Below are 26,860 nucleotides of genomic sequence, written 5' to 3'. Positions count from 1 at the left end.
AATGGCCCAGGTTCAATCCCTGGTCGGGGAACTAAGATCCTGCAAGCCGTGTGGCATGGCCAAAAAAAAAAAAAAGAAAGAAAGAAAGATAGAAACAAAACAAATAGGAGGGAGGGGGGACTTGGAGGAAACATGCAGAGAGTAGAAGATGTAAAAAAGAAAAACCCAACGACTATCATTAATATCATCAGAGAAACAGGACAAGATACTGCAGCTTTGAACCATGAATAGGATATTATAAAGTAGGAGACTACAGAATAATGCTATAAAATTTACAAAATACCATAAAAATTCAGAGATCAAAAAAGAGTTCTTAGAAATTAAAAATATACTAGCAGAAGTGAAAAAGCTTAATACAAGAGTGGGAGATAATATTAAGAATATCTCCCAGGGAGGGGCTTCCCTGGTGGCGCAGTGGTTGAGAGTCCGCCTGCCAATGCAGGGGACGCGGGTTCGTGCCCCGGTCTGGGAAGATCCCACATGCCGCGGAGCGGCTGGGCCCGTGAGCCATGGCCGCTGAGCCTGCGCGTCCGGAGCCTGTGCTCCGCGGCGGGAGAGGCCACAACAGCGAGAGGCCCGGGTAAATATCTCCCAGGGAGTACGGCAGAAAGAGTTAGAAAAATAAGAGAGAGAATAAAAGAAATGGATAGTCCAAGAAGCCCAATATCAAGTTAATAAGAGTTCTAGAAAGTAAAAACAGAAATGGAAGGAAGAAGCAAACTGTAATTGAAAGAATTCAAGAAAATTTTCCAGAATGAATGACCTCGGGATATGACTGAAAGGTCCAGTGATGAAAATAGATGAAGACACATTGCTGAGAATTGTCAGCACACTGAGGACAGGGAAAAGAAAAACAGGTCACATACAGGGCTTAGGAATCCAAATGACTGGATTTTTCAACAATAACACTGGAAATTAGAAGACAGTGGAGTGATGCCTTCAAAATTCTGGAGGAAAGTGATCTCCAGCCCAGAATTTTATACCAAGCCAGACGGCCCATCGAGAGTAAAGATGTTTTCATGTATGCTATGTCTCCAAAACGTATCTCCCATGTGCCTTTTGTCAGGAAGCTCAAAAGAACAAGGGAGCAAAACACAGGAAGAGTAAGAAATGGGATACAACGGGATCTGAACCAGGAGGGAGGTGATGGGCTCAAGATGGCAGCTATGTTCCAGACTGGAGCAGGTCAGAAGGCCACATAAGAAACTTCTTTAATAAGACGAAATTAATGGAGTACCTGATGCATCTGAACACATGAAGAAGAGATTCATATAGTTAGTGGAGAATTTGGATTTGAATTAGTTAAGCACAAGGAAAACTCAGCCACTAGGCAATTGAAAAAAAAAAAAAAGACAATATCAATGCCAGGAAAAACAAAGAATTGTGTAGAAGAGGAAAGGAATCATGGTTTACTATGTGTGGCATCTATGGGAGCATTTACACAGTCAACAAGTAAACAACGAATATTCATCTAACCAGAATCACAGTGTGGGAGGTTGGACAACTTAAATAACAGTATGAGTATGTGTCTTCCATAGTGAGAAGTGAATGCAAAATGCCTAAGATTGAAAATCAAGAGGTAGCCATAGAGACATGGTATTTTGAGACAGGGAGGTAAGTAGCAAAATGAGACAATAAACGAGGTGAAAGCAGATTCATCTGAGGTGGGAGAAATGGGGGTAAAGAGACGGGGGACCACTGGTGGTTTTCATTGTCTAGAAAAATCTTGTATTTGATTTTTCAAACTATGTGGATGTACAACTCTGATAAAAATTGGATGAAAAATGAGAAAAAAATGTAAAAAGGAATACCAGGGAGAAAAAAAATTCAGCAGAAGCAGGGAATCAGGGCAAGAGGTGACAGTGAGAAACACAGGTATCCTTTGTGAACCTACAAAGCTTCTGGATGAGGGGCACAAGGAGGGTGATTCTGGGTTTCTCGCTGGGCGAGTGAGGTTATGTAGTACAGTGGTTGAGAGGTTGGACTGAGAATTAGACTGCCAGGGTTCAGATCCCAGCTCTGCCCCTCACCGGCTATAGGGTCTTGCTCTGCGTTTGTCTTCTCATCTATAAAATAGGAATAATAATATTCACCTATAAAGAGTTGTGGGTTGAATTGTGTTCCCCAGCATTTATACACTGAAGTCCTATCCCAGTGCCTCTGGATGTGCTCTTAGTCAGAGAAAGGGTCTTTACAGTGGTGATCAAGTTAAAATGAGGTCATTAAAGTGGACCCTGATCCAGTATGAATGGTGTTCTTATAAAAAGGGAGAATTTAGATACAGAGACATGCACAAAGGGAAGATGATGTGAAAAGACACAGGAAGAAGATGGCCATCTATAAAGCCAAGGAGAGAGGCCTGGGACAGATCCTTCCTTCACAGCCCTCAGAGGGAACCAAGGAGGACTTCTAGCCTCCAGAACCGTGAGACAATAAATTTTTGTTATGGTAGCCCTAGCAAACCAATAATGAACTTAAATGAGAACAGAACTTGATGTATAATAAACACTATGGTAAATTAAAAAGGTATGGGAATGATACCAAGCCTTGGCAAGCATGTGGAACAAACGGAACTTTCCTGCACTGCCGATGAGGGTGTAAACTGGTACAACCACTTTGGAAAATGTCTGGCAGTATCTTTTGAAGCTAAGCAGACACCTCCCTATGACCTAGCAGGTCCACCCGTGGGAATTTACCCGAGAAAAATGAACGTATATGTTCTCCAAACACTTGTACAAGAATCTTCATAGTAGAATATTCACAATGGCCAAACACCGGAAACAACCCAAATGTTCACCAATCAGGTGAGTGGAAGAATTCTGATATATTCCTCTATTGGTATACTCAGTGGAATACTGCAGTGAACAAACTTGGTAGTAGCGCTGGATGAAGCAAGCTAGACACAAAAACTATCATATACACTGTTATATATACACTGTTTGATTCTGTTTATGTAATATTCAATGAACCAGGCAAAACTAATTTACAGTGATAATCTATGGTGACTAGAAGGGCAGAGGGGAACTAGAAATTTTCCATACCTTAACCTGGGTATGGTCACATGAATGTATAGCTGATCAATGAACCTCACACTTAAGATCTGTATATGGTGGGATGTAAATTGGTGCAGCCACTATAGAGAACAGTATGGAGTTTCCTTGAAAAGCTAAAAATATGAAAAAAGAGCTACCATATGATCCAGCAGTCCCACTCCTGTGCACATATCCGGAAAAGACAAAAGTTCGAATTTGAAAAGACACATGCATTCCAGTGTTCACAACAGCACTATTTACAATAGCCAAGACATGGAAGCAATCTAAATGCTCATCGACAGATGAATGGATAAAGAAGATGTGGTATGTATGTGTGTACACACACACACACACACACACACACACACACACACACTGGAATATTATTTGGCTATAAAAAAGAATGAAATGATGCCATTTGCAGCAACTTGGATGGACCTAGAGATTATCATACTAAGTGAAGTAAGTCAGACAGAGAAAGGCAAATATCATATGATATCACTTATATGTGGAAACTAAAAAAATACAGGGGACTTCCCTGACGGTCCAGTAGTTAAGACTTCACCTTCCAACGCAGGGGGTGCGGGTTCAATCCCTGGTTGGCAAGCTAAGATCCCACATGCCTTGAGGCCAAAACATAAAACAGAAGCAATATTGTAACAAATTCAATAAAGACTTTAAAAATGGTCCACATCAAAAAAACTTAAAAAAAAATACAAATGAACTTATTTACAAAATAGAAATAGACTCACAAACATAGAAAATAAACTTATGGTTACCAAAGGGGAAAGCAGGGGAGGGATAAATTAGGAGTTTGGGATTAGCAGATACACACTACTATATATAAAAGAGATCGACAAGGGCCTACTGTATAGCACAGGAATTATATTCATATCTTGTAATAACCTATAATGGAAAAGAATCTGAAAAAATCATATATATATATATATATATGAATCACTTTGCCGTACCCCTGAAACTAACACATTATAAATCAACTATACTAGTATATATACATATTTATATACATACGTAATACATAGATAGAGAGACCACATCAAATTTCCCTTGGAGGAAATGGTGGCCACTTTAACATGAGACCGACCCCCATGTTACAAGGAAATATGTGGCTTAGCAGAGAGGCTTTTTTTTTTTTTTTTTTTTTTACAGTTCCTGCATCTATGGCTCCTCTGTGCTCAGAATGTGTGTTGGGGACCCCTTGAAACGGCCTCTGCTGTGTTCCAATAAAACTTTATTCACCGTCAAAAAAAAATTAAAAAAAAATAAATCAATTATACTCCAACAAAAAGAGAAAAAGATCTGTGTATGTTACAGCTCAATTTTAAAAAAAGATGCAATATAAAAAGACACGGGATGAAGCCTCAAGCTATTCTTATGAAGGGCTGGGATTGTGGCTGACATTTGGATGAAAAGAAGAATACAGGTATCCCTCCTTTTAACTCAGGGGTGGGATAGATTTGGATTCATTTTTTTGAGATGGGGCTGGTCTCCCTTGCTGGTCACATTCTCACTGCTCTCCAAAATTCAGGAACCAAGTAGATGTGGGACATGAGGGTCCTACCCTTACCCAGGTCTTGGAATTCTTACTCTCCAAATGTAAGGATGAGATAGACTGGGAATGTGAGGGTTCCCTGTAGAAGTAAAAAAAAAAAAAAAAAGAGGAAGGCAATTCCCCTGCCTCCCGAGGAAGGCGTTTGATACTTGTGAAGTCGGGGGGGGGGGGGGGGGGGGGGCGGGGATGAGTCAGCTGGCTGGCTGGGGAGGATACTCTGGGGGTGAGTAAGGAAGTGAAAATTCCCAGGGGGGTGGGGAGGTGGCCAGAGCCCTTTTATGTTTCATGTTCATAACCTTCACTATGAAGCTTCTGGCATTTAGATGATGTAGACCCGGGCCGCCCAATTTGGTATCTACACACGTCCCTGTGGCTGGTTTAAGCGCTTGAAAGGTGGCAAGTTTGAACTGAGATGTGTGGTGAGTATAAAATGCACACTGGATTTCAAAAGGTGTGTGTGTTGGTGGGGGTGGGGAGTGGATTATGTAAAAGGTCGCAACCATTTTTATACTGATTATGTGTTGCAATAATATTTTGAATATACTAGGCTAAGTAAAATACATCATTAAAACAAATTTCACCTGTTTCTTTTTGTGTCTTTTAACGTGGCTACTAACAATTGAGAATTACACAGTAGCTTTCATTTCCTTTCTGCTGGACAGTGCAGGCAAACTGACGCCCTTCACGTTTCCAATCTTCAATCCAGCACACATAGGCTTGAGGTCTGGGCTTCTGTGGGGATTAAGGAGAGATGGGCTCCAATTTTAGCTAATAGGCTCCAGAGCTGGAAGACATGGGCCTGTGAGATGGTCCAGAAAGTGAATTCCATCTGACAAAGGGGAGCTTGAAGCCAGGGTGACCCTGAGAAGCCCAGGAATTTGCACAGTTTTTAGGAAAGGGGTTACGGGGCTAAAGGTATCTAGATGCTAAGGGGTGGGAAACTCCAGACGACATCTGGGGGTCGGGGCAAGTACAGGAAGGGATTAGAAGTGGAAGAAGGACGAGGAAAGAAGAGGAGAGGAGAAAAGAAGAAAAAGAGAGGAAAAGAAGGAAACAACAACAAAAGAGCTAAAAAGACAGAGTTCTAGAACTCCATATGACAGCCACTAGCCAGACTGGACCATGTGTGAATTGAGATGAGCTGTGATTGTAACATTTGAAGTACCCACCCTGCCCCCCTGCCAAAACAGTGAAACATCTCATTCATTTTTTTTTTGGCCGTGGGCACACGGCTTGTGGGATTTTAGTTCCCTGACCAGGGACTGAACCTGGGCCCTCAGCAGTGAGAGCGTGGGGTCCTAACCACTGGACTGCCAGGGAATTCCCCATCATTAATTTTGATATTGCATATTGAAATGATAATATATTGGAGCTACTGGGTTAAATACAATGTACCATTCGAATTAATATCACCTGTTTTTTTTAGTGTGGCTCCTAGATACATTTACATTACATATGTGGACCTACTGTATAGCCCAGGGAACTATATTCAATATCATAACCTATAATGGAAAAGAATCTGAAAAAGTATATATATTTCAGTTATGTGTATACAACTGAATCGCTCTGCTGTACGTCTGAAACATTGCAAATCAACTATACTTCAATTAAAAAAAAATGTTTCATGGGATTGCCCTGGTGGTCCAGTGATTGGGACTCCGCGCTTCCACTCTGAGGGCGCACTGGTTCGGTCCCCAGTTGGGGAACTAGGATCCCATATGCCGCAACAAAAACCCATTCTGTATATGTGCCTGTTCTTAAAAATAAATACAATTTAAAAATATTTCATAAATGAAAAAAATAAAATCACTCATCCACCCCCCAAAAAAAGAAAAATATTACATATGTGGCTCCCCAGCTCTGCTCTAGAAAAAAGGTGGAGGAAATGCCTGGAAATATGAATAAGGAGGGGGAGAGGAGAGCTCTTCACTTTTTACCTTATTATTTTTAACAAGTGTGTTAGGTAAATAAAACCTTTGAAGAGAAGGGGGAAAGAGATTTGGGAAGGGGAAACCTCGTTCATGAAGATTGGGAATGTGAAGGCAAAGGGTGCCAGGCAGAGAAAGGGGGTGTCCTCAGGCAGGGGAGCCCTGGGAAGGGGGCTGAGGGGGTCCATCGGGCTTCACAGCTGAAGGAAAGACAGGAGGAAGGGTGTTCTGGAAACAAGCTTGAGGCTTTGTTCCCCACAGGTTCCCGGACATCTTTGAGAACCTGCGTGGAGCAGGGAACCACGTGACATGTCCCAACAATTCTAATCAAGACTGAGGGGTAAAAAAGATCCAGTTACAACTGGCACCTGTAGGGGTCAGCAGAGAGTGGGCCTGGGGGAAAGGTGTTAGGAGGGCAATACAGCTTCTGACTAACTGGTCCCTCTGATGTCCCCCTCCATTCATTCTCCACATGGAGGCCAGAGGGGGCATTTACAAACAGAAATCTGATCACATCGCTCCCTACTTAATGTCCCTCTTTCCCATGGCTTCTCACTGCCCTTCAAATAAAACCCAGCGCTGACCTTGGCCTCAGGGGTCACACCCTGTGTTCTACTCTCATCTACCCTCCAAACTGAGCTCTAACTGAGCTCACCACCCTTCAGTCATGATGGCTTCTTGCTGTTCCTCTAAGAAGCCAAGACCGCTCGGGGCTCAGACCCTTTGCCTGCAAGGCTAGGCAAGTCCACCTAGCTAAGGAGGAGTCCCTCACCTCCTTCTGGGCTCTGTTCCAGTTACCTCCCCCAGAGGCCTGCCCTCAACACCCTGGTGAATACACCCCAGCTCAGTCACACTCTAGCTCACAATCACTTTCTGAAATGGTCATGCTGATTTTTCTGTTTGCATGTTTCTTGTTAATTTCCTACCTCTAGGTCTTAAGCTTGCTGTGGGCAGGAATTGTGATCTGTTTGTTCACTGCCTGGCATGGAGCTGAGGCTAAGAAAATAAATGCATGTTGAATGACTAAATCAGTGAGGGACGGGAAGAGGCAGTCATTGTGCTTAGCTTTGTTGTAACCTTGGACTGCACTTTGGGGCCAGAACTGAACTTTTCCCCATGATTTGGGAAACTGATGTTAAAATATATATATATATATATATATATATATATATATATATCTACAAGTATTGATTCCAGTGAGTTCAGATCTAATGATGATGATGATGGTAGTAATAATAATAATAACAGCAAATACCTACAGTGTGCCAGGCACTGTTCTAAGTGTTTTGCATGGATTAACTAATAATAATAACTATAATAATATATATTATTTAATAATAATGACTATAATAATATATTAACTAATAATAATAACTATAACAATTCTTATAAATCATCCCCATTTTACAAAGGAGGAAACTGAGGCTCAGAGAGGTTGAGTAACTTGCCCAAGGTCACACAGCCAAGAAGGGACAAAGCCAGGATCTGAACCCTGGTAGTCTGGCTCCATAATTCGTAACCACTGGCTCTCTGAAAATATCCTAAGGCTCCTACTCCCAGAAGGGGGAGTTCATTCCCACCCTCAATGACCTCGGCCCTCCAAGCTGACCCACCCCGGGCTGACCTCTGAGGCTGATGAACAACCCCTGACCCCTTGCCATCTCCAAGCCTCCTCAGGGGCCCCAGCAGCCCCACTCCCTACCCCCCACCTCCCGGCCCCCAGTCTGCGCTGACCCTGCCTTGAGCTGAGTGAGCGCTTCCTCTACGCGGGGCTGGTTGTAGCGCACCATGTAACTGTGCATGTCGGGGTAGTTGCTGCGGATGTTCTTCTCTGTGGACCCGTTGGGCACCGTCCCAAACTTCAGGGGCGGGTACTGCTCCTGGGGCCGCTGGAACTGGGGCAGAATGGGGAGTCATTAGGGCACCCCCCCAGGGGGCATTTGGGTCAAGATGTCCTCAACCAGCTGCTCCATTCTGGGGGACACTGGCAGACACCCCAGTCCAGAAGTGTTTCTCACACTTGCTCACCATGACCCATGGAAACACTACTCTTCACCCATCACATACATCCGCAGTTATCTGTACATATGTATGCAGATATGTATACATACACATGCACACACACAGTCAGGAGTAATATTGAAATATTTAATCCCCAGTATGGGCTGATCATGGTCCAATCAGAAAAGACACAGGCAACAAATCTCCAGACAGGTCCCAGAGGCCCTTGATGGGCCAGGCATTAACCCTTAACTTGCTGGATCATGAGAGGTCCCTGGGGCAGGGGCTGGCATGGCATCGGCTGGGGGCAGTTGCTAACAGTTCCCAATCTGTTCAGAAATAGTTCACTATTTTAACAACAGACCCAGCCAGATAGGTGTGTGCTGGCCTAATGTCGGGTGTCTACATGACTAAAACAAAAGTTTCATACAACCATACTCACCCTGATTACCTAAAATGCAGCCAAACATATTTTTTATGCTATTCTAATCCATTCCATTAAAAAAAAAATGTCTGTTGTAATCCATTGAATTGGTTCCGCAACCTTCTAATAGGTCATGACACCCAGTTAACCACGTTAGTCTCAAAATGTGCTGTGCAGACCACCAGTCCATGAACGAACTGTGATCCGTGATGAGGTAAGTACAGAAACCGAGAGAGTCAAGCTATTTGACAGAATAATTTTACGTCTGTTGAACCTAATAAAGATGTGGGTTGGAATTTTGCACGTCTTGGTTTTAAATTTTATTTTACTTTCCCAGTAATTCCTTTCTGTCACATTTTATAAAAGCACTGGTCTCCACTGGATTAGAAATGTCAAAAATTAGCCCTTCATCACAGTTTGAGAGAAGCACTGATCTAGAATATTCCATTTGGCACTCCTGCCCCTAGAATATTTGGGGATACTCTCTTCTCCTTGGAATATTTAAATAGTTCTTTGTGAAACATAACCATTTTCCTCCAGAGTATTCCATTCTACCATTCTGGGACTCTTTCGAGGAAGAGACCCCCCACGAATCCCCCCCCCTTCCCCCGCCATCTGCCACCTACAACCTCAGCCAATTCCCTCCCTCCCCAAACACACATACCTTTCGGTCACTGAGCCCAGACACGGTATCCACATACTCCTCCTGGATCATGAAGGCGGCCAGGTTGGCTGTGTAGCTGGCGAGGAAGATGACGGCGAAGAAAGCCCACACCAGCACCATGATTTTGCTGGTTGTCCCCCGGGGGTTCTCCACAGGCACCGAGTTATTGAACACCAGGGCCCAGAGCAGCCAGATGGATTTCCCAATGGTGAAAGTTGAGCCGCCAGGGCCTGCAGGGGGCCAGGAGGGGGACATGGACCCCAAATCCCTTATGCTCAATGAGGGAGCAGAAAGAACTACAATTCCCAGTGGCCCCTGAGGCCCCTGTTGCCTCTCAGGAGACCATAACTCTATCCCAGGGGCTGTTGGGAAACGTAGTTCTATCTGTGGTCCAGGCACTCCGAGGTAGGGTGATGGAGGAAGGGGACTCACGTTTGCCCGTGGCCAGGCTGCGGTTGTAGCCGACGGGACTGAGGTACTCAAAGATGAAAACGGTGACGGCGACCACAGTGAGGCACATGACGAACATCATCACCCACACGGCAGGGCTGTATGGCTCTAAGGGCAAGGGGGTGTGTGGCCATGACTCAGCTAAGCCAAGGCTTGGGTGCCCACAGACATGTGAACAGGGTACAGCCCAGATCTGACCCCGTCCTACTCTGCCCCCTTCTTGGGGACAGACTCATTGCCCACCCAGACCCCTGGCAGGGGTGGCGGGGCGGTCTCTCCCAAAGAAAATCATCTCAATCATTTCTGTGATTTCAACCACCATATAGAAACTATCTCCTAATTATGTTTCCTGAGCCCCAGACCTGTTTCTCCACCTCCTCCTGGCAATCCCTCCAGGCCATTCATGTCCCACACAGAGCCCAGCACCGACTCCCAGGCTCCCCACCCTGGGAGTTCCCTGTCCATCCAGTCACCGCCCAGACCCTCCCTCCCGCATTTGCCACCCTCACTCCCTCCTTCCCTCCCCCTCACCAGCATCCTGTCAGTCCCCAGCCCTATCCTCCTGTCCTGCCCCCACCCACCCCCACCTCGGCCTTTCCTCTCCATTCCCTCTGCCAACACTGCTCAGGCCACATCCTGTCCCCTGGACCATCTCCTCATCCTCTCCTCTCCAGCCCTTCCCCCCACCACGGCCCTAGAAGCTCTTTCTACACCCAGAGATGACCTGGCCTCTCCCCAGCTCACAGACTTCTGTGGCTCCCCAGTGCCCCCAGGACAAAGTCCCTGCCTCTCAGACTTGTTTCCACTCTCGTCTCTGGACTGATCATTTTTTCAAGAACCCATTGCTTTAATCACCCAGAACTCACAGTTCCCCAAACAAGCTACATCCTCTCTGCCTCTTTCTCAATAGCTCCCCTACCAGAGGCACCACCCTGACCTGTCCATCAGCCAAACCTGAGTTCCTGCATCCCCTCCTCACACTGCTTCCGGGAGTTCACTGACAACAAACCCAAATCACTCTTTCTTGAGATCAGTACCCGGGATTTGACCTTCCTGGGCCAAGTGTAAGCGGCCAGGACTGCCCCTGTCACAGTAGGGTCACAGCCTGGATTGTCACAGCAGTATCTGGGGACACGCCTGTCGCCTCCACTGGGCCACGTGATGGGGCATAAACATGACCTTGTCACTCCCTTTCTGAAAGCAGGGGCCCCATGTGGTGCTTGTCAGGGTGCCCTGCAGAGACCTTGGTGCAAAGAGGAGGCCACAAGAGACACCGCTGGGGAAATAGACAGAAAACAAAACACCAGAGAAGGGTTGTCCCTTCTCCTCTCAGCCATTCCCCCTCCCAGGAGCTTTGCTCAGACTTTGGAGAGCAGGAGGGAACGGACGTGAACTGCTGCCCTTGGCTTGATGTACGCTTTCCCTTTTGTCTTCTCCAAGCTCAGTAAATGAGATCTCTACCCAATCTACCTCAAAGCCACCAACCCATTGTGTGCCAGCTTTCTAACCGCATCCTAAGCCTGTTTACTTGTCTCACCCTCTTGGCCATCTTCCTATCCTGCACCCCAAACTCACTCTGCACGGACCTCTGCAGTAGCCTCCTCATGGGCCTCCTGCATCCGCAGACCCACTAGTGGGATATCTTAAAAGCCTAAATCTGATCGTATATCCTCACACCACCGCCTGCAGTTAAAAGCCTTGCCATTGCAATAAAAGTAAAACCCAACCTTCCTACCATAGCAACCAAGGCCCTGCTCGATCCACCACCTGATTCCCTCTCAGCCCTCACCTCCTACCTCTCCCATGATCACTCACTGCCCCCTCCCCTGGTCACACAGGCCTCCCGATAGTTCACAAATACCCCACGAACATTCCCACCTTGGGGCCTTTGCCCTTAATGTTAATCTGCTTGGGACACTTTTCCAGCCAGATCTATGCAGGACCGGGTCACCTGCTCAGATGGACCCGCCTGTCCACCCACAGCAACACTGATCCTATTCTTCTCTGTTTCTTCCGTCGGCTTAATTTCTCGTAATATTCACCACCATATGAAATGATCTTGCCCATGTATATCTTTAAGAGATTGTTTTCTGTCTCCCCCATGAGGCCCTGGGAGAGCTCTTAAAGGGCAAGGTTTCCTGTGCAGCCCAGAGCCTGGCACATAGTAGGTGCTCAGTAAACATTGTTTGATGGGGCCCATGCTCATCTCTTTTCCTCATCTCATACTTATGTACAGGGGAAGATGGTTTTTGTGGGGCCTGCCGCTTATACAATTTGGAGGGTTCTCTTTAAGAGACAAGAAAATAAAATTATGAATACAAGACCAGGTACAGGGCCTTGAAGGGGTTGTGCAGAAGGCTTCTGAAGCTCAGACTTTCTTAGCTTCATTGTAAAATTGCTTCTGGTGGGGGAAATTCTCCCATTTTACAGGTTAGGGAACTGAGGCCCTCAGTTCACCAGAGTCACCCTGCTGGTACAAGCAATAGCAGGTTGGGAAATGGACACACAGCTGCCCCCAAACCCCACCCCTTGCCATTCCAGGACCTGGGCTCACCGAGAAAGGCCGAGGGGGACACAGTGCCATTGCTACGCGCCACCATAACGCTGATGCCTGTCTCCACGAAGGGGACGGAGAAATCCACTATCTCGGACCGCTCCTCGTTGATGGTGAGAGAGCCAATGGCCATGTCCGCGCGCTGGTAGAACACCTGGGAGTGAGGACAGGGAGGGAGTGAGGGAACACGGCTGGCTCAGGACAAAGACGGGTCCCAGGAGGAGACCAGTGACAGGATGATAGAAAGGGCTAGGAGGGTGGCGGGGTAGATGAGGGGGACGCAGGCAGAATGGGGCAGGAAAGGTGGAGGTGAGTGTCGAGAACAAGAGTGGGAAGGAGTGGCCTCCTGCTGTATCCTCCTCCCCCAGCAAGCCTCTGAAAGTTTTGGGCTCCATCCTCCAGGCCCCGCCCCCTTTTCCTAATAGTTCCACCCTCCGAGCCCCGCCTCCTCCGCCCCAAGTGTCCTTCCTCCTGGCCCGGGCCCTCCGTCAAGGTGGGTCCTCCTCGTGGCCCCGCCCCTTCAAATCCAGGCTTCTCACCTTCGGCCACGCCCCTTCATAGTCCCGCCCCCTCAGAAGCCTGACCCAGCCGCTTCTCGGCCCTGACCTGGTCCCGACTCCGCCCCCCACCTGTCTTGTCCCGCCCCCACCCTGTCCCCGCCCACCTCACCTCCCCTATCATGCCGTTCCAGACACCATCAATCTTTTTGCCGTGCTTGCCGTTGGTGACCAGGTAGAGGTCATAGCTGAAGCCGATGGTGTGCGCCAGCCGCTTCAGAATGTCGATGCAGAAGCCCTTGCAGCACCGCTTTTCTGGGCGGGGGGCGTCCGGCGGAGGGCTGCGGGGAGCGAGCAGGCTTGGGGATGTTGGGGATCCCTGCGCCCCCTCCCCCCCCCCCGCCTTATGGAGGGAGGGACGAGCAGCCGCTAAAACTATGGTGGGCATCGCTTTCTGGGGAAACTGAGGCTCAAAGGAATTACATGACTTGTCCAAGGTCACCAAGCTGGACGGCTTTCTGGGTCCCAAGGGAGGAGGGGGCTGGGCTAGGACTACTAGGCTTCAAGAGAGGATTCTGAAGCTGGAACTTCTGGATCCGGGGCTGTCACCTGTGGGTGCGGTTGAGTTGGCTCCGGCAGGGGACGGAGTCTCGGATGCAAGTGCCACTGATGGGGTCGGCGGGCTCCACAATGACGAAAGGCCTCTCTTCCAGCGTGGCCACGGTGAGGTGCTGCGTGTCATCAACTGGCTGCAGGAAGCGGCCATAGCGGGACCACAGCGGATACTTGAGGCGGAGAGTCTGCTGCTCCCAGCTGCCCACCTTGGCCAAGAGCAGGGGATTCAGGCTTCCTGAGGGGGACTTTCTAGAATGTTCTGGCCTCCATGGCCTGCCTTCCTCGTAGCCGCGAGCTCCCAGCTCCTTCTCCCTCAGATCCAGGAGTCTGGGCGTCCTCCCCCACCTGTCCCTTGGACCCAGGAACCCTTTCCTTCTTCAGACCCACGAGTCTGGGCTTTCTTCTACCAGAATCCAGGGGTCTGGATTCCCAGTCCTTCCCCTTAGGACCTAGAAGTCCAGGCTCCCAGCCCCTTCCTCCGTCAGAGGCCGGAATGCAGGGCCTCAGCCCCCACCTCTGCCAGGAGTCTAGGTCCTCATTGCTTCTTCCCCAGGACCCAGGAATCCAGGCCCTCTCCCGTGCCTGAGGTCAGCGCCAGGACTCACCACCTCCCACGTCCTGTCTCGGGTGAGGGAGATGACCACCAGGGAGGGGTTCACCAGGAAGCCATCCTCATTGAAGGAGTAATCCCGGTTATCCCAGGTAATGTTCATGAAGTACCTGCCCAGCAGGAAGGGAGGGGACACGTGGGGGCCTGAACTGCACCTTGGCAGCTGAAGGCCGAGAAAGTCCCCTGTCTACTGACCAACCCCAGCGCCCAGTGTGAATCTCTCCTCTAAGTTCTGGAAAACCCAAATGCGCCTCTCCTCTGCTAGGCACTCTCCCTTGGCAGCTCGGTGCCTCCAGGACCAGGTCCCAGACCCTCAGCCTGGGTTTGAGGCTCTAGGGGACCCACCTGCCTCTGCAGCCCGATCTCTGATCACTGCCCACCGTCAAACTCTCTCCGCCCAAACCCTTTTTCTGCCCCACAAATACTGAATGCAGGGTGTCCCCCAAAATATCAAGTGGTTTTCTATCTCTAGGCTTTTGTAGGTGCTTTTCTCTCTGCCTAGAAAAAAACCCTTGGACTTCCCTGGTGGTCCAGTGGTTAAGACTCTGCGCTTGCACTGCAGTGGGTACGGGTTCGATCCCTGGACAGGGAAGTTCCACATGCCGCGCAGCACGGCCCAAGAAAAAGAAAAAAACCCTTATTCTCTCCCTCCTCATCCTGACTAGTTCTTAGGTGTTCAAGACTCAGCTCACGTGTCCCTTCTTCCGGACAGAAGCCCCGGGAGGGTCTCTGGACTCCCAGGTATCTCTATTATACAATGGCACCCTGTGCGCTGAATGCTTGTCACATCACCCGGGTCACTGGACCAGACCCTCAGCTGCCATCCTTGCCTCCTCGCTCCCCCCAACCCAGGCCACCAGTCCCCAAGCCCCGTCCTTCCTGCCCCTGGGATATCTCTGCCCCATCCCCTCCTCTCTGTCCCCACAGCCCTCCTGGACCCCTACCCCAGCCTCCTACTTGGCCTCCAGCCTCCAATCTTTCTCCTCCAGTCTGTCCCCACCCCACACCGGAGAGGTCTTTCTATACCCCAAACTGACTCCACCTCTCCCCTGCTCATAGCCCACCCATGGCTCCCCAGTGCCCCAGAACAAAGTCCAAGCCTCTCAACCTGGCATTCAAGGCCCTCACGGCCTGGGCCTCTCCACCTAACCAGCCTCATCATTCCCAACCCCTAATTCTCCACCCTGAGCTATTGTGGTCTCATCAACCTGCCCAGGTTTTTCTCCCCTCTGGTCTTTTGCCCAATGCTCTTCCCCCTGCCTGGATTATCTATTTCTGGTGGACTCCCAACTGCCCTTGCAATCAAATCTAAACCCCTAACCTGGCCTAAATGCCCTACCTGAGCTGGGCCCCCTGTTACTCCACCATACGCTGCCCACTTGCCCACTGTGCTCCAGGCACACTGGGTTTATTTCAGGCAATTCCAGCCTCAGGGCCTTTGTACCTGCTGTTTCCCCTCCCTCTCTTTACTCAGATCTTCAGATAGCTGGCTCTCTCTCTCTCTCTCTCTCTCTCTCTTTTTCTGGGTGTGCTGCGCGGCTTGTGGGGGTCCTCCGCAGAGAGAGCATCAAGTCCTAATCACTGGACCTCCAGGGAATTCCCTTGGATCTTTCTCTTTATCCTTTTTTTTTTTTTTTCCCGCGGTACGCGGGCCTCTCACTGCTGTGGCCTCTCCCGTTGCGGAGCACAGGCTCCGGACGCGCAGGCTCAGCGGCCATGGCTCACGGGCCCAGCCGCTCCGCGCATGTGGGATCTTCCCGGACCGGGGCACGAACCCACGTCCCCTGCATCGGCAGGCGGACTCTCAACCACTGCGCCACCAGGGAAGCTCTCTCTTTTTTTTTTTTTAAAACTCCAAATTTCACCTACTTGAAAAGGCCTTTCCTGACGACGTCACCTGACCTAGCACCACAGACGTTTGTTATACGTTCTACCTGCTTTATTATCATCTCAGAACTTATTACCTGCTGATGTTTTCTTCCTTTCTTTTCTTGTCTGTGCACTGATTGTCTCACCTATGAGACTGTAAGCTCTGTGAGAGCAGAGGCCTTGTTCAACATTATACCCTGTTCATAAAGCAGGGCTTGGCACACCACAGACTCTTGACAAAGGGCTTTTCAATGAATGAGTGGATGAATGAATGAGCAGTTTATTCTTCAGGTCTCAGCTTAGAAACCACCTCCTCCTGGAAACCTCCCTGACTCCGTAGCCTGACCCATGACTTGTATAGCCTAGTTTGGAGGGTTGACTGGGACCAACACAATTCCCCTCCTGGGAGGAAGTTAGCTGTGAGATTTGGAGGCATGGGTGATGGACAGGATGGGCTGAAATGATGAGTATCATGAAGGAACAGAAATTCTGGGTAAGCAGAAGAACTGGACAGCCCCTGGGAGTGGCAAGCCTGAGACAGAGACAGAGATAGAGATGGAGATGAAGATGGTGATGAAGATGGAGATGGTGATGGTGATGGAGAAGGGGAGGGAGAAAGATAGATACACACACACACACACACACACACACACACACAGAAGCAGAGAAGATCAGAAAGAGAGAATCAGAATGAATTGAAAGAGTAGCTGGAATTGAGGAATTGGCCTCAATTCCTGATGTCTGGGTTTCTGTGCATGTTTATCTTTCCAATAAACCCCTCTTTCCCCGAGGAAACTTGAATGAGACTCTGCTTCCTGCAACCAAAAATGTCCTGGCTTTTCAGTACTCTCCCCAGTGCTCCCACAAAGTCCGTGCAACCTCCATTATTGCAAATAACATGCTGTGTTGTCATTATCCCATCCCTGTCTGCTACCCCTACAGGACCTTGTGTTCTTTCAAGAGAAGTCCATGGTCTTATTCATCTCTGCGTTCCCAGTGCCCAGCATGAGCCCTAGTTCCTAGCGGGCGCTCAGTAAGTATTTATGAACAAGGGATGCTTTTCTCATCCTCTTGCCCCTGGATCCCGATTCCCAACTCCCCACCTCCCCACTTCTCAATTCTCCTCCCTTAGGCTTTCTTCCCCACCCATCGCCCCTTCCCAAACTCAGCCCATCCTCATTTCAGCATTAAAGTCCTCTCCTTCCACTGTCTGTCACCAAACTCATCAAGTTCTCACTCCCAAAGCTTCCTGGGGTGGAGATGCTGTTTCCCACCAAATCCTGGTCTCCTCTTCTAAAACAATCATGTGTCAGCTGGGCACACACCTGCCCAGCTAGAATTGACATTTCCCACATTCCCCGAAATTCCTTGCAGCTAGCCCAGGGCATGGGCAGGTGATATTCAAACTCTAACCATCAGTGCAGCACAGGCACTACCCAATCAGAATCGATGTCTAGCCAATCTGCATGGATGTGGCAGTACACAACCAATAAGTCAGTCCTGGCCCAGTGACTACATTCTCACCGATGGGATGTAAGACTCGTCCCTTCCACCTCACTGGCCATAAAGGAAATGGCTTGTTCACCCCTCACTTTCCCCCTTTTCATTCAGACATGGCCTACCACCCAGCTTCGACTGTGCGGAAAGGAGATGGCAGAGCAACAAGGTGGGAGGGTCCTGAGTCCCTGAATGACCACATGGAGCGATGGAGTCTCCTGATAGCCTGAATCGTGCACCTCTGGATTGTTAAGTGAGAGAGGAACAAACTTCTACCTTGTTTGGGACATTGGATTGTCGGGTCTTTTTGTTACTGAAGTTCAACTCCTACTCTAACTAGGGTATTTCACCAAATCTAAGATGCTATCAACTAGAAGACGTGTCACAATTTTCACCTACCACAAAGGAAAAAAACGCACTGCCCATGAAACCTTGGTAGGCTATCAATTGTAAGACATGTCTTGGTTTCAAAGACATTAAACTATGCAAAAACGCGCATCCTAGAATCAGGAAATATAGTAATACACTCACCGTATCTCAGGTGCTTTTTTCCAAATCACCTGATTTAACCCCAGAAAGGAGACCCAATTACGCTCGTTTTACAGAAAAGGAGACTGAAGTTCTGAGAGGGGACGTGACCCATTTGAGGCCACTCAGGCACAAGTACCCCAGGTATTCAGGCTCAGGAATCTTCCCACAGCCCTCCCAGCCCAGCCCCACTCACCTGTGTAGACTCTCCCCTCGGTGGGTGCGGTTTTGGGCGCGACAGTCATGGCCAAGTTCAGGCAGGAAGCCATAGTCACGCAGCAGGGCCTGGGCACCTCTGGCCACTACGGCCACGCCAGCTGCCACACGCCGGGCCAGATCATCCCTCCAGCCTGCCGAGCGCACTGCAAACAGCCCGGCAGGCAGTGGGGCGCCTCCTGGCAGAAGAAGGGGCTCCCCAGGGGTGCCCGAGCCCCCGCCTCCAGCCAGCTGGGGCCCCACCATGAACCAGACGTAGCCAGACCCAGTGAGGCCAGCCTCCTCGGCTGCCCGGAACACCGGCTCAGCCTCCTCACGGGCACAGAAGAGCAGGCGTATCTGCGCACTGACACTACGGAGCTGGGCGCCCAGCACGGCCTCGCCAGCCCCAGGGTCCAGCGTCAATGCCCCGCGGTGCTCCCAGCCCACCAGGCTGCCATCAGTCAGCACCTCAATGTAGGACAGGAAGGCCCGGTGGCCGGGGGCACGCGTGGTCACAGCTACAAAAGACGTCCAGTCGTATTCCTCCAGCACCTCGAAGATGACCTGAAGCTGCTGCTCTGTGGACGAGCCCAGCTGCAGGAAGGTGGAACCCTTCTCCTGCAGGGGAGGAGGAGGAAGATGTCAGGCCACCCCACGTGGAGACCTCAGCTCCCAGCAGTCAATAAGGGACCTTCAGTGACCAGTGAAGGGTTCACAGCTCCCAGGGGTCCAAAGGGGACCTCACCTCCCAGCAACTGATAAGGGCATCACAGCTCCCAACGGCCAAAGGCAGCTCACAGCTCTCGACATGGCAGGCTGACTAGCCGTTCGGCAAACACATCTCCTTTCCTTGCTGGGGCACAGAGCTAGACCTGGGTTATGTTTAACCACAGGACTGAGTTCTAGGCTCATCCATAAAAACCTCTCCCCCCATGCACCTTACTCTTCCCTGTCTGAGGGCAGATGCAGAGGCCCCAGAGGAGAAACCTAAGGGGTTACAGAGCCACAACACGGGGGAACCTGAGTCCCTGAGTCACGGCTTGGAGGCGAGACTGTTTGGAACAAGAACACCTGTTTGGATTTTATATGAGTGAGAAACAACCTTCTATTGGGTTAAGCCACTGAGAAGTTGGGGTTTATCTGTTACAGCAGCTAACATTACTGTAGTGGACACACTCACCATCCTGGGAGGGAACTACAGTTCCCAGCATCCACTGAGAGGGACTGCATCTCCCAGCAGGCCATGAGGGTGCTGAAGGTAGTCTCTCCCAACTGGAGGAAGCTTTGCTGAGTAGACTTGCCCTTCTCTGCTTTTTTTCCTACCTTCCTGTCCCCTCCTTTTCTGTTTCCTTTGCTGGACTCTCTTCCTCAGTCAGAATTCTAAACATAGGGGTGCCCTTGTTTCCTCTTCTGTCCTCTCTCCCTGGTGATCTCATCCAAATCCATGGGTTTAAACACTGTCTCCTGTGCTCTCCAATATGGTAGCTACTAGCCACCCATGACTATTCACATTAAAATCAATTAAAGTTAAACAAAGCTTAGTTCCCTGGTTGCACTAACCACACGTCAAGTGCTCAACAGCTACACATGGCTGTGGCTATCATATGTGACAGAGCAGATGAAGACCACCTTCATCATTGCAGAGAATTCTATTGGACAGCCCTCGGGCCCGTATCCAGACCATCTCCAAGACTTCTCGGCTCTGTTCAAAACATGACCCCAGCTGTTCAATCCTCACTACGGGCCCTGTCACGGCCCTCATGGTTACCACTCTCTTGCCTAGACGACAACAGCATCCTAACCCATCTTGACTTCCTTTCTCGCAAATTCCATTCTCCAGACAGCAGCCAGAGTGATCTTTTCAAAATAGTAATTGGATTGCCTCCCTTCTTGGTTGAAAACCTTCCAATAATTCTACATCAGAATCAAAGCCAAAGTCCTCGCTGTGGCCCACAAGGCCCCGCATGACCTCGTCCCTGTCGCCTCTCTGACCTCATCTCCCATCACCCCAACCTCTTTGCTCTTCCTCAGACACCTCAAGTTCCTTCTGGCCTCAGGGGCTTTGCCCTTCACTGTCACCTTTCTCGGGGACACTTTTCCCCCCAGCTCCTCCCCTCCTCAGTCCTCAGGTCCAGCTCAGTTTTAACTCCTTGGGGAGGCCTCCCCTGACCACCATCTACTGAAGCCATGTCCTCGGTCATTACCTCTCCTTCAGGACAGATTTCAACTCTCTGTTATTTGTTTTTTCTGTCTCCCCATTAGAAATACAAGCTCTGTAAAAGCAGGGACCTTGTCTTTTTTTTTTTTTTTTAACCTTTCATAACTGTATTCCCCAGAACCTAAAACAGCCCTGGCACAGAATCAGCCAATAAATCTTCCAGTAATGCGATAAGACAAGCAAGTGTACTTTCTCCCTAGACATGTGCCTGTGGTTAAATGTGTACCGGTTAGGGCTGTTGTCCTGAGGGGATGAGGCCTCCCAGAATGCCATGAGAGCACTGAGGGGCCCTCACCCTTGGCAGGTGGAGGTGTGCTCAGGGGACCACATTCCCAGTATTCAATGGGGGCACAGATGCAGCTGTGAGGACCACTCTTCCATTCAGAAACACTAAAGGGACTATATTTCCCAGAAGGCAATGTGTGTGCACCTAGCAGACAGTGAAACAGAGGGGCACACATTTCTAAGCAGCAATGGAGGTACAAGGGACCACGTCTCTCCGTATGCCAAGGAGGTGGCAGCCAGGAAGTAATAAGTTCATCTCTCAGATGATCTGCCTTCAAAGCTTTGGACAACCCCATGCCAAAGAGAAGAAGAAAGTTGGACAGAGATCTTTCCCAGAGTGCCCTGGACACGAGAGAACTACGAGTCCCAGCCTCCAATAGTGATCTAGTCGCAAAGCCGCCGGCCCCCACAGCAGGGAATTGGTGGAGACTTAGGCTCCACCCACTCAGGTGGCCCCATCCTCAGGCGAGTCCCACTTCTCAGTTACACTGGCTCCACCTCTGAATAGGCCCCGCCCCTTCTCAGGCACCTCCTCTTAGCTGACCACTTCTTAGTCCGCACACAAGGCCTGTTCAAATTCTGCCTTTCCCTACCAGAAGTCCACTCCAGCTGGCCCCTCCTGTGCCCTCGGGAGGCAGGCCTCTCTCCAGGCCACAGCCAGCTCCAGCCTCTGACCCCGCCTTCCCTGTAGGCTCCTGGCTTTGACCTCTCATTGGCTGAGGCTACCTCTTTGGGGGGCCTTCATCTTTCCAGGACCACCCCCTGGATTCTTGCTTTCCAAGACTTACAGTTGGGTGAGACCACTCCCAGACCGTCTTCCTCTCTAGACTCCGCCCCTTTAGTACAGAGCAGGGGTCCTGTCCTCCCTGGCCTCCCCTCTCACCGGCGAGCCCCGCCCCTTCCCTGACTCACCCCTTCCTTGACTGGCCTCTCCCCACTTCCTAGCTGCAGGGTTCTACCCCTCCCTCGCCCGCTCACTTAGGTCACCTCTCTTTCTCATACTCGTCCTTTCACCAGATGGTTCTGTCCTCCTTCGTTGACCTTTAGACCCCATGCCCAGCTGGCCGGGGACCTCCCTTTCCCTCAGTACCTGATACCCCTCTTTCCTGGTCCCTGTTCCTGCCTTCCTGGCTCCCGCCTCCTCTCTAGCCCTCACCCATTTCTGAACCCCATTCCTTTTCAACTGACTCCCCCTCGCTGATCCCAGAGCCCACCCCTCACTCCGACCTTGCCATCTCAGGCGTGTCCCTTCTCGTTCCCAGTCCCCGCCCCTCACTGGCCGGCCCCGCCTCTTCCCCAGATCCCACCCCCTCCCCTGATTCACCTCTCTTGCAGCCTCTCAACTCTTCCCGTAGCCTGATCACCCCAGACCCTGCTTCTAGATGATTCCCCGGCACACTCCGTTCCGCCAATAGACCACGCCCCTCCAAGTCGGCCCCGCCTCTTACTTAGACCTGACCCTTACACGTGTCCCCACCGCATCCCCGATGGGGGCCCTCAGGGCTGGCCCCGCCCCCTTACAACCCCGCCCACCCACGACGGGCCCCGGCTCCGCCCCTCAGCCTCTGGCCCCCGCCCCGCCCGCGGGTTGCGCGCACCTTGGGCGTGAGCACGAGCGCGGCGCCGCCGTGCACGGCCACGATGGGCAGCGAAGTCTGCGCCGACAGGAAGTCAAGGATGGGCGCGACGGCGGGCGCGCGCGAGTCGTCCTCGAAGACGACGCCGTGCACCCTCAGCCCCGACAGCAGGTCGCAGAGCTGCAGCACGAGGCTGCGTGGGTCCGAGCCGTTGAGCACCAGCGCCACCGGCCGCACGTCCAGGCCCGGGCTGCGCACGGCCGCCGCCACGGCCGGGCCCAGTCGCGCCGCCTCGGTCGCGTACGCAGGCCCCGAGAACACGAGCGCCACGTTGAGAGGTCGCGCCCCGCCGGGGCCCCCGCCAGGCCCGCCGGCCCCGCCCGGCCCCGGCACCTCCTCCGGGAACGGGCTGGCGCACGCCAGCGCCAGCAGCAGCAGCATCTTAGTGGGGCCCCGAGGGCCGCGGGGGCCACCGGCGCCGCGCATCGCCTGCGGGCCCTGCCGGGCGGCCTCTAAGCACGCAGGCACGCGGGGAGGGACACGGAGGAAGGTGGGACGCAGAGACGGGGAGACACGGGGAGCAGAGAGAGATACGAATGAGAGACACAGAGATGGAAAGACAGGGAGACAAGGTATAGGAAGAGATACAGGGAGAAGGGGAGATACAAGGAGACAGGGACTCAGGTAGAAGTGAGAAAGGTTGGGGTGATAGAGGGAGAGACACGGACAGAGAGATACAGAGGCAAAGGGAGAGATACAGAAGCAAAGGAGAGACAGAGACCGAGGGAGAGATACAGAGGCAAAGAGAGTGGAGGTGGGTAATGGGGACAGAGAAGATACAGTGGTAGGGAGAAGAGATAGACAAGGTAGGAAGGGGGAGGACAATGAGACAGGACAGATGGGAAACAGACCCACAGAGATGGGATCAGAACAGGAGCAGAGAGAGACCCAGGAAGATAGGAAGAGATGAAAACAGTCACAGAGATATGGTCAGGGAGAGAGAGTGATGGGGAGAAGGAGGTAGGTGGAAGGAGAAACAGACAGGGATAGAGAGGCTCAGAGTAACAGAGGCAGAGAGAGATAAGGCGGAGTGACAGATACAGGGAGGGAATGAGAGGCAGGAGTGATGCAGAGATAGATGAAGGAAGGTGGGAGACATAAGAGGAACGAGAAAGTTGGACAGAGAGAGGAAGATGGAAAGAAACCCAGGAAGATGGAGACAGAGACCCCACAGCCACCAAGAGACACGCACACAAGAGATGGAGAAACAGGCAAAATCAGAGATTGCGCGAGAAGGCAGGCAGAGCAGACAGAAAACACAGGAAGACAGAAATAGAGAGGCAAAGAGCAAGACCCCCGCCAGGGAGGTGCCCAGCACAGACATGAAAGGAAGGCCGGGAAGGCGAGTGGCAGGAGGGATCAAAAATAAAAGGAAGAAAAAGTGAAGGGGAACAAAAAAAGAGAAAGGGAAAAGGGGTCAGGTGTGTGGGGGGAGAGAGAGAGAAAAAGAAATTAGTGGGGCATCCTGTGGAGAGAATATGCCCCCCACGACCTTACCCCTCCATTTGAGCACAACCCCCAACCCACTTTTGGCCCCTTACTCCTGTCCCTGTCCCCCCATTCTCAATGAGAGCTAGAAAGAGTCATGGCCCAGTCTGAGCCGCGGGGTTGGGGGGCACAGCTGTGGAGAGCTGGGGGGAGCGGGGGTCCCTGGCTCCCAGCCCAGAGCAATTTAGTAAATGAGAGGCAATACAGCGTCTCTTCCTGTGTCCCTGTTGAATACTAGCTGCTTGGGGTGGTCAGGCTGGGAGCCCAGACTCCTGGCTCCTGGATCTGAGGGAGCAGGGCACTGGGGGCCTGAACTCCTGGTTCTCAGGATTTAGAGCCTACAGAAGGGGCTTCTCGAAGGGGTGAGGGTCCAGACAAGGAAGGGTTCACTCTTTACTGTCAATCAGGCTCCTGTCCGGTTGCCATGGTAGTGCAGGCCTCTATCCACCCCACAGACAGCTAGGGTAGGGGAAAGGCCCACACCCCTTCCGCTGCCTAGAGAACTCACCCCCCACACCCTTCCAGCCTTCCCAGGGACCCTGGGCCACTGTCTCCCTAGGGATGGGGGCAGGGGCTCCCAGCATGCCCAAATCCTGGCTCCCCCTCGCCCCTCCTCTCCTCTGCCCTTCCCCAAGCAGCTGGCTCAATCAGTGCTCAGAATAGCCCCCCTCTGCCCCAAAATAACCCACAGCTGTGGCCTGGCGCCCCCACCCCCACCCCAGGATAACACACGTTCTCCCCACCCTTCCTGGTGGCTGCTCACCCCTTCAGCCCCTCTGCCTCTCTCAGACTCACCCCTGCCTGGCCTCTGGCCTTGGGGACCCCAGGGTCCTACTTCCTGCTGAAGCCCAAGAAGGCAGCTCCAGCCCCACCCTTCTTAGGAGGCTGGATGCCAAGTTCTCGCCAGTCTCCCACCCCTCCAGGGACAGATAGAGAAGCAGTATCCCCAGCCACTGAGGGACTCTGGCGTTCCAACCCCCCAAACCTACACCCCCAGGGATCACATTGTCCAGGCCTCCAATCTCCACCTCCTCATGAGTTTCTGTCCCCACTTCCGTCCCCAGGGGGCCAAAGAGTCCAGACCACCATCCCCTCCCCATCAGGGGCTCGGGATACTGAGCCCCCAGCCCCCTTCTCCCTCAGACACAGAAGCCCTATCCTCCAACTTCTCCCACAGACTCGGGAGTCCTGGCTGTTGGGCCCCCTCCTTCCCCAGGACCCAGGAGTCCTGGTGCTCAGTTCCATCCTTTCCCAGGATCCAGGAGTCCCGGCTCACTCCTGCCCCCTACTCAGGAATCCAGCTGCCCAGCCTCCTTTATGCCCAGGACCCAGGAATCCAGGCCCATAGCCCTCTCCTCCCTTAAAGGACCCCTTTTGGTCTCAAGCCCCATTCGTCCCATCATCCTGGGCACCCCCCAGCTCCAGTCGCCCCGAGTCACCCCACTCAGGTCCTATGCACAGTACAGCCTGTCCCTCAGCTGAGGAGGAGGGTGCAGAGATTCCTGGTGTGTCCCTGTCTCCATCACTCCCCCCCATCCATCACAGAAGAGAGGAGAGGCCACTTCGATCAACAGCCCGCCCCCCCACCTTCGCGTCGTGCTGCAGACGGCGTCCCGTTCCCCCCCTCCAGCCCTGTTCTCTCCCCACCCTAATCCTGGTGCTTGGAAGAGGCTAGAAGGGTATTCCAGAACCTTGAGGAAGGGATGGTAGCTTGGGGCGAGGGGTGCCAGGGCCTGGATGCTCTCAAGGTCCTTGGTAGAGGTATTAATAGCAGACTCACAGCTGAGGAGGGAGGGGAGATGGAGAGGAGAGAGGGAGGAGGACAGGCGAGGTGGGGGGGAGACTGATGCGGGCAGGGGGTGGGGTGGGGCAGAGGGAAGGTGAGATGGAGAGATGGGGGATAGAGAGGGAGATGGGGCGTCAGGTGTATGGGGCTGGGGAGAGGGATCAAAGTGTCTGAAATGGGGGGTTAGGAGACCTGAGGTGTAGAGACCTGGGAAAAAGGGCTCAGAGAGGGAGAAGGAGATAGGGGGCAAAGAGGCCCCCAGAGACCCCTATTCCCCATTCAATCCCCGTCCTTCCCGGAGGCCCCTGGCCAACTTTCCCTGTCCTAGATTTGGGGATCCGCGTTCCCACCCCCACCCCTGCATCCCCTACCCCAGCCTTACCTTTTCATGACCCCGTTCTGTGGGGGGTATTGCGAGGGTGCCAGGAACGGAACCGGAGTCCAGCGACCCGAAGATTCCGCGGAGGGCTCAGGGAGCCGCGGAGGGGGTGGGGGGGGCAGGCCCTGGGGCGGCGGCGGTGGCGGGGACCTCCTGCCCGTCCCTGGCTCCAGCTCTCCCTCCTCTTCTTCGGTCCGTCCTGCCCTGTCTGTCCCCCAAGGTTGCGGCCACTCAGACTAGGCGAGGACGCTGCTACACATGTTGCGCTGGAAGTTGGGCCCCGGACATTGCAGAGGCTGTCGGGGTGTCCTCTCGCTGCCCGACCCCGTGGGGATCCCCCCTCCGCCCACCCGGGGTGCCCCCCTCTGCCGCTTCAGCCCCGGCTCCTCCCCCCCGTCCATGTGTCCGGTCCCGCCTCTCCCTGGCTCATTCGCATCCCCCCCCCTTTGTGCCCTTAGCGCTCCCCCCCTCCCGCTTCTGTGTCTGTCTGTCTGTCTGTCTGGGTCACCTCTGAAGCCGGTGGCGTGTGTGTGTGTGTGTGTGTGTGTGTGTGTGTGTGTGTGTGTGTGTGCGCCTGAGGGGCGGAAGACTGCCTGTCGGGGGGACTGCTCGCCCCTTCCTCGCTTG

General features: G+C 52.0%; 1 protein-coding gene across 1 annotated transcript in view; it reads right to left on the bottom strand.

The window, feature by feature from the left end:
- The window catches only part of GRIN2D (glutamate ionotropic receptor NMDA type subunit 2D), a gene marked incomplete at both ends in the record, with an annotated part of 29,191 nt that extends 6,185 nt beyond the window's left edge, over positions 1-23,006 (bottom strand). The window contains 9 exons of the mRNA XM_082863183.1: positions 8,268-8,428; positions 9,623-9,852; positions 10,055-10,180; positions 12,627-12,780; positions 13,296-13,464; positions 13,733-13,944; positions 14,344-14,458; positions 18,439-19,058; positions 22,542-23,006. Coding sequence (XP_082719309.1) covers positions 8,268-8,428; positions 9,623-9,852; positions 10,055-10,180; positions 12,627-12,780; positions 13,296-13,464; positions 13,733-13,944; positions 14,344-14,458; positions 18,439-19,058; positions 22,542-23,006 — 2,252 coding nt within the window. The remainder of the gene's footprint in view (positions 1-8,267; positions 8,429-9,622; positions 9,853-10,054; positions 10,181-12,626; positions 12,781-13,295; positions 13,465-13,732; positions 13,945-14,343; positions 14,459-18,438; positions 19,059-22,541) is intronic.
- Between the last annotated feature and the right edge of the window lie 3,854 nt (positions 23,007-26,860).

Source organism: Leucopleurus acutus (assembly GCF_964270905.1).
Source record: "Leucopleurus acutus genome assembly, chromosome: 20".
NCBI lineage: Eukaryota > Metazoa > Chordata > Mammalia > Artiodactyla > Delphinidae > Leucopleurus > Leucopleurus acutus.
Note: the sequence above shows the minus strand (reverse complement) of the source record. Positions and strands in the feature narration are given on the sequence as shown.